Genomic DNA, 8240 nt, shown 5'->3' on the forward strand with positions numbered 1-8240 from the left:
ATTTTAATTACAACAAACAAAATACATTTGTGCTCGCAGGGAACAATCACTTACCTACTCCCCCCACCTTCAAAAAAAAAAAAAAAAAGAAAGAAAGAAAGAAAAGAAAAAGAAAGAAAGAAAGAAGTTGTATTGCATGTTTAAAACCTGAAAATGAAACATCCCCATTATTTTCACAGAGCCTCCAGAAGGGGCTGAGCCCCTTGTGCAGGGTTCCAGAGCAGAACCCAGCACATGTCCTGAGGCCATACGCTGCTATGGGTGGATATGGGATGGGCCAGGTCCTTCCTAAAGAGCCCCTGAGCTGCAGGACCTCACCTGGGAGAGCTAGAAGGGTTACCACTGCCTCCCTGCAGGCTGTGAGCTCCAACTGTCTGGTGGGTATCTCTCCAACATTGAGTCAGTATCTCTCCAACTATTGGGTGGGTATCTCTGCAATGTTGGGTGCATGTCTCCCCAACATTGGGCAGGTATCTCTCTAACACTGAGCGTGTATCTCTCCAGCATTGGGCTTGCAGTGCATCAACCTGGACATTGCAGGTGTGAGGCAGTGCGACCTTCCCCTCTCTCCTGCAAGTTGAGATTTGTGCTCCCGAGGTGATGGCTCAGCCACCAGCCATGTTGTGCCCCCAAATTCACCTTCTGTAGGCAGCTCTGACTTCTCGCTCCGGCCGCACTCTCAAATAAGCACAAAAGCAGTGTTTTCCTGGTTGATACGCTGCTTCGATGATCCTCTCAACATCAGTTTAAGCCCTTACGTGCTGACATAACAGCACTTAGTTTGGTGAGTTATTGCATCTATGTGCCTCCTAAACCTAAAAAAATAATAATGCACCTCTAATGTGTCAAAGACATCTCTTAACCATGGGAGCAGCTTTACTGTGAGCCAGGCAATTCCCTGCTTGGGAAGGAGCAGCACTAAAACCACTTTAGCCATCACAGTCCATGCTGGAATGCAAGGCTGACTTCTGGCACAGAGATCTGTTCGGCTTCACCAGGCACAGTTGGCACCAAAGCATGGGCTGCCCAGCCATGTCCATGCTGGAAATGATGCATTTGAAGAGCAGAGCTGAGCACTGCTGCACTCAGGAGACTTTCCTTCACCTTCCCAAATTCCCCATCTTTCCACAGTCTAGCCATAAACAGGACCCAATACACCCCATGCCACCCAGCACCAGGGCCTCATGCTTGAGGCCATCCATCACCAGATGAATGCACTGTATGGGGACAGGCCCACAACATTTCTGATCCAGATCTATTTCTGTGAGTTCCACACTCAAAAATACCTCTTCAAGCTTTTCAAGAGCAAAGTGTCCCAAAACAAATGGATGATGTATTTCTGGTTATCTTCCTTGGAGCTCTAACAATGAACCTAACAGCATCTACAAGCCTGTCTGAGACTGGCTGCTCTCATGTCAAGGCAGAGGAGATCTTGTCAAAGAATAACACTCAGTATATGGCCATGAGCAAGATGCTGGGAACACGCACCGTGTTCTGCAAAATCCAAGGTCCTGTTTCATTTGGGGATTTTTCCTTTCCCAACCTCTGAAAACTTGGGGAAAGTTTGGCAGCCGACATCCCCAGGAGCAGGCACATAAGGTGTGGGAGCTATTATCTGCATTGGCTGAATAATTTATCTGCAAAATTAGTAGACTGGCTGCGATAGAACGGGTTGAATTATTCATCGGGAATAAATTATCCAAGATATTTAGCACTTCTTTCTGTTTGCGAAGGCTTCCTGAAACAATTCTGGTTCTGTGAATGCATTCGTTATTCATAAGTAGGCAGTGAATAGATTATGCAAACAAATTTCAGCCTATGGGTTGTTTGTGAAACATTCACTGCAGCTCGGGCTATTCATGGCTGTGACTGATCACGGAGACACATGGTGCTCTCTCCCCTCCTTGATTGGAGCACAAACTTTTAAAACAAGAGAATAACAAATGACAAACTGCAAATGATGGATAAGGACTAATGAATAATGCGCTTTCACTGCAAAACGCTCAGACAAGTGATGGGTTGTGCCAAAGTCTGTGGAACTCTGGGGAATCATAAACATTTTAATGAATAAACTATTGACTGCTCAAAGACACCTAAACAAAAGACAATAAAAGTGTTGCAGGCAGCACAGGAGTTTATATCTCTATGTGCAAAGTGCATGTTAACAAAAGTTGAACATTTTTGGCCATATGTTTCCATAACCTTTAGTTTTGAGCCCCTTTGACTTTCCCCTGCTTTGCAGCAAAGCTCGCTGCCCGCCGACCCCACTAAGCCACCACTGTGGGACATGAGTGGCTCAATGAAGTGGAGCTACTTAGTGCAGGGAGTCATTTAGGTGTGCTTGGGCCCTAAAACCATCGGCCTAATTGCAGGTCTGGTGATGGAGAGGGCTCCCAAAGAACAGCCAGGCCTGGTTCTCTGCTGTTATATTGCACATTTCGGGTCCGTATACCCATAAAATGTTACAAAGTGCCAAGCTCAGCCACTAGAAAACTATTTCTGTTTTGAGGCTCGTTAATATTCATCACCCAGGGACTTGCAGATTGCTCACTTCCGCAAGGGATCCTTTTAGCACAAGGCAGATTGTTGGTGGCCGTGAAGTCAAAATGCTGAGATAAAGACTTACACTGCCAGTTCTCCCTGTTCACCAAAGAAGAAAATCACAGGAGAGGGAAGGAAACTACATTTAACATACGGGCAAATTAAATAAACCTGAGTTTGGGCACAGAAGCCTAAAAATGACTACTGATGGGTGATGAAACTGAAAATCATCCAAGGATAGGAGTATCTGAGGGCTGATGATGAGGCAGTGCTGATCCATGGGATGCACTGTGCCAGATGTCAGAGCTGGGGAACGCATTGGCTGCTTCCCGAGCAATGTCCGAGGTGGGGATCCGTGGGCACTTCGTGGGGATTAGCAGCAATTATGTGCTGTTTTCAATGGGAGCAGCACGGCTCTTTTCGGTTGGTTGTTTGAATCCGTAGACAAAGAGTTGTCAGAGTTGTCTCTGTACACCGACAAACGCCGAATTTTATAATGTCTTAGGTTTGAAGGGACCTTAAACACCATCGGGCTCCAAGATGAGCGTCATTGGGAGTTTTTAACTCACTGAGCACCTGCAAAAACCTTTTCAAAGTGAAACACGCGAAAGCCAAAGTGCCCGTAGGTATTTGGAGGCGTAAGAGGGAAAAGAACTGCTTTGAGTGATTCTTCAGAATATTTCTTGAAGTTAAACGTGAGTTCCACCTTTCCAATTTCGGGATATTTTCACTTTGATAGAGGCGTGTAGAGAACCTACAAGGTGCAAGGAAAACCCCGAGAAGCGCTCAGTCGGGATATGGATGGAAAAAGTAATAATCGAAGCTCACGGGGCTCATCCTGCAGCAGCTTAGACTCAACCCTTCCTTCTCACCGCGATCCCAACCTCCACCGGCGAAGGGCCAGAGCCCGAGGAGGGGGGCGAGGGGGAAAGCGATGGGATCGGACCGCTGACCCCGTCACCCCCCCCCCCCGTGTGCCCCCGTCCGCTTTGTCCGGCCGCCCTCGGGGGACAAAAGCCCGAGATGCGTGTGTGTGTGTGTGTGTGTGTTCGGGGGGGCTATGGGGGGGGTTTGGTGCGCGGCAGATGCGCGGCTGCCCGCGGTAATTGCGGGCACGCTCCGGAGGGCGCGGCGCACGGGGCCGACCTGCCGCCTCGGCGCGGCCCCGCGGGGCGGCCACGGGGCCATTGTCCGCCCGCCGCTATAAGTACGGGCTGCCGCGCCGTCGTGTGCCAAAGCCGCCGCTCACACGAGCGGATCGCTGCCCGCAGCACTTCAAAGACAACAGCGGTCGCGTGTCCCCCCCCCGCTCTCCCCCCCGCCCCGCCTTTCGCCGGCGAGCGCTTTTTTTTTTTTTTTTCCGCTCTCTCTCCCATTTTTTTTTTTCTTCTCCTCGCGGAGCCGCGGCCGCTTTGCCTTCCCCTACAGCGAGGAGCTCCGCTTTCTCCTCTATTTATTTCGAAACCGTTATTGCTTAACCGCAGCCCCAGGAGTGCCTTTCCATGTGAGTACGGGGGACACAGGCACCTGCGCGGCGGTGCGGCCGTGCCAAGCACTCCCACCCTCCCTCCGTACCTCCTTGGGGTTACTTTCGGAGATTTTTTTCCCCTCCCTTTCCCGCTCCTCTCAGCACCTTCCCCTCGCTCCCCCTGCCGCTCACTGACGGCTCCGGCTTCTCTCCCGCAGGATGCCCGCGGAGGCGGCGAGCAGCGGCGGCGTTTCGGAGCCGCCCGGAGCCCCGCGGGAGCGGCGGAGGAGACGCGGCCGTGCGCGGGCGCGGACCGAAGCTTTGCTTCACACCCTCAAACGGAGCCGTCGGGTGAAAGCCAACGACCGGGAGCGGAACCGCATGCACCACCTCAACGCCGCGCTCGATGAACTCCGCAGCGTCTTGCCGACCTTCCCCGACGACACCAAACTCACCAAAATCGAAACCCTGCGCTTCGCTTACAACTACATCTGGGCCCTCTCCGAGACCCTCCGTTTGGCCGAGCAGTGCCTCCCTCCTCCTCCCGCCTTCCGCGGGCCCCCCGCGCCCCCCAGCCCCGGCAGCGACGCCGGTTCGTGGTTGTCCAGCGGTTCCCCGGCCGCCCCTTCGCTCTGCGCCTCCGCCTCCGGTCCCAGCAGCCCGGCCACCTCCGAGGACTGCGGCTACGTCCCCTCGGACGCCCTGAGGGCCTTCCGCGGGCTGCCCCCCGCCGCCCCGGGCGCTCCCTGCCGCTAGCCGAGCCCTCGCTTGTCTCCGTTCCCCCCCCTCTCCGTATCCCGTTGCACTTTTCAGCCCCTCCCGTCCCCCAGCCCCTCTCTCCGGGGTGCCCTTTCCCTTCGCCCCCCCGCCTCGTTTTCCATACGACTTGGAAAACCCGGCAAAGAAAAGCGACAGATTTGCTGCCGCAGACGAGGTGAAAAGTCAATTTTACAATTTGTAGCTCTCCGGCGAAGAAAAACGAGCATGAAAATTTGGTTTGAACGCCCTGACAATACGATGAAAAGGCTTAGGGGGCCGATGCGGCCCGGGGCGCAGCACGGGGCTCAGCGCGCTACCGACCCCCTCCTCTCTTAATTCTCTCCCCCCCCCTCTCCCCCCCGCGCCCGGGGCGGCTCAGCTCCTCCCGGGGGTCCCAGCACCGCTCCCGATGGGACCCTCACCCGAAGGCCTCATGCATTATAGATGCTGACCCCCGGCGAGACGATCCTGCTTCAGAACAGGAGCACACACGGGGTATTGAGCCATTGGGCCGGTTTAATTTATTCAAGATGTTCATTCATATGAAAATTGTATTTTTGTACATAAAGAGCTTTATTCTATTATTATGCCTCTTATCAAAGTGGGTTCTTTTTTAAAAAAAAAAATAATTGTACTTTACCCTGTAAATAAAAATTTTTAACGTTTTTTACTGAATGTCAGCAGTGCCTCTGGAGTTTGGTTTTTTAAGTTTGGGTTTTTTTCAGTTCGAAAGGTTGGAAGGGAAGGGTTCACCCCAAGGTGATGCTCAGCACAGGCTCACACAGAATCCCAGCACAAACACGTGCAGGTCCTTCCAGGCCACCTGCAAACATTCACCATTCATTGAATCTCATAGGGAAGGACTCAGAGACCCACTTGGATCCCTGGACAGGAGCTGAGCAGTGCTTCCAGCAGTGCTGGTACTCAGAGCGTTCTTTCCCAATTTTCATATGGGGAGCTACAAGGTGATGGGAGATTTAGGGTGAGGAATAGATTCTGCACCCCTATATGGGGTTTGAAGCTTTGCCCAAGACTTCAACATAGGGAAAACTTGTTGGCATGAGTCTCTTTTCTTCTACCAGTCTCTCTGATCATTCTCATGCAAGGAGAGCAGAGAGAAGCAAAAAGGTGACTGAGGCACATTGCACAGCCTTGGCACCAGCCCTGGCACTGCAATGGCTCAGCAGCAGTTCCACCCTCTTCTCCTTGTTATATGGGAGCATTGAGACAGCTCAGCCATGCCCCCCCATCTATCTCCCAAACTCCTACCTATCTTAACTAAAAGAGCAGTAAATTGAGTGTCTAGAGAGAAAAGAGGTGGATGCATGGCTATATAGAGTTATGCAAGCTGGAGTACGCAAAAAAGTCATACACATCTCAGATGAGACAGCCCGTGGTTAGTGGAATTCATTGGCTTCATTTTCCCATGCCTCCATTTCCCATCTGTAAAGCTGGAATACCACCATCCCCCCATATTGTTGGGGCACTTGATGATTTCGGAGCATTATGTGCCCAGGATTCTTGCAAAACCCCAGAAACAAATCAATTCTGGGGGATGTAAATGTGTCCTGAGCAAGGGATAAGGCAGAAGGTAAACACTAAGGGCAAAACACTAAAAAGCCATTCAGCAGACAGCAAAAATCTGTGCCTTCCCTTCAAATCAGCCCTCCTATTTATGTAGGGATCATATCAGAAATATAACAGGGGATAATACAATTGCCATAGAAATTGGAAAGAGAGGAGCTGTGTAGATTTGGGTAAATGTGCACAGATGCTCAGTATCAGCATCTCCTCCTTTCTGAGTGCCTGCGACTGCAATCTTTGTGTTTCTTTAATGTAGCTTTCATGTGCTTGTCTATTCACACACACACACACAGCTCCGTTTTTCAGTAAGTCTAAATGCTGGAAAGGAAATGCCAGTTGTTTTGAAATTTTAATAGCGGTTTAATACTTGTATTAATTAAAGACGCCAGCAACAAGTGTAGTCCTGTTCCTTAATGATGTCCCATTAAATAAAAGAGATTTGTGAAATCTAATTCTGGCAGTAACAGGTCTTGATCTGTGACGCAGTGAAGCTTTGCTTGCACCTGCCCTTGAAAGCCAGGAGGTTTTGTATGGAGTAGCCTCCAGGGGCTGAAATTTAGTACAGTCTATGGAGACGGAAGGTCATCTAAAGTCACTGGGTCCCAAGACACTGGACTTCAATCTCAAAGAGAGAGAGGGAGAAAAAAAAAAGAAAAAAAAATCTCCACAAAACTTCAAAATATCCTCTATTCCTTTGTGTTTTCTTAGCTGCCAGCAGAGATCTGTGGACATTATGCAGTATATAAAGACCATACATCTACCAAGACTCAGTTTATGATGTTAATGTTCCTAATGGGCAATGAAAGCTGCATACTGCGTGAGGATACAATTAGATTCATACATTAACATGAGTCGGAGAACAGTTTTTCCCCCAAGCGGTGATAGGTTCAGACATAGTTGAACAAATCTGCTGCTGGGACAGATGGAATGCCTATATTCAGAGGCTGCAAGACCCAACTGCACCCCGATTTACAACAACGGGGTTTGTATTTGTTTTGATGAAAAGAACTGGCAGGGAGCTGGAACAGGCTGCTCCGATGGCAAACAGGCAGCTGACAATTGCACCAATTTCACCTCTTTGCACAAATAAGGGATAGGATAAATAGGTAAATTAAATTGTAGGGGTAATGAAATCCTCTGCAAATCGTTTGGAAATCACAGAATTGCAGGGGTTGGAAGGGACCTCGAGAGATCACCGAGTCCAACCCCCATATATACTGCTTAAAAATATGTCCACAAACTGGCACTGATCTCAGTCTGAGTGGAGGTGGGGGGAGACCTTTGCTGACTTCAGAAATTGCAGGTTGTATCCTTCAGAGTCAGTGAAATCACTCGAATTTGAATCTTGCATCTACGGAGGTGCATTTTTTTCAGGTGAGTATTGGTAATCCCCTCTCCTTGCTGGATCTAAGCTGTCACCTCCGGGGTATGCAAGCGTTAGGGACCCTCAGCCAGCAGTTCTGCAAGTCTTCAGGTCTCACTTAATTCCCCTCGGATTAGGGAGAAAGTCTGAGATGGCCCCACAGATAGGGCACCCTGCTGGCTGGGAATCCTGCTTCCAGCACAGACGTATTCAAAACACAGCTGAGATTATCCCACTTTGTCTCTGCTGAGATCCATTGTGGGTGAACGGTTCCCTACCAGTGTGCTCGTGTGCTTTGGGACCTCTGTCCTTCTATTTTTCCACTCAGTTTGAATCTCGAGAGAGTCTCTGTGAATTACCTATGATCAGAAACCAGGGGAGGATAAGCAACAGACAGCTGTGAGCCCGAAAAGCTGCAGAGGTTTTAGATAACAAGGTGTTCTCTGGGATTGTGATGCCATGTGGTGCACTGCTTACTGTTGTCACCGCTGGGGTTGGTCCCAAACAATGCTCAGGGTTTGGCTC

The 8240-nt window shown here is 50.1% G+C and overlaps 1 protein-coding gene across 1 annotated transcript; it reads left to right on the forward strand.

Moving 5' to 3' along the window:
* The first annotated feature begins 3951 nt into the window (after nucleotides 1-3951).
* NEUROG1 (neurogenin 1) lies at nucleotides 3952-5105 on the forward strand. Its single transcript, XM_031597932.2, has 2 exons — nucleotides 3952-4045; nucleotides 4228-5105. Coding segments are annotated over exons 1-2 (540 nt in total). The 5' UTR covers nucleotides 3952-4043; the 3' UTR covers nucleotides 4766-5105.
* The last annotated feature ends 3135 nt before the right edge of the window (nucleotides 5106-8240 follow it).

The sequence above is a fragment of the Phasianus colchicus genome, chromosome 15, assembly GCF_987193195.1.
Source record: "Phasianus colchicus chromosome 15, bPhaCol1.hap1.1, whole genome shotgun sequence".
Classification (NCBI taxonomy): Eukaryota; Metazoa; Chordata; class Aves; order Galliformes; family Phasianidae; genus Phasianus; species Phasianus colchicus.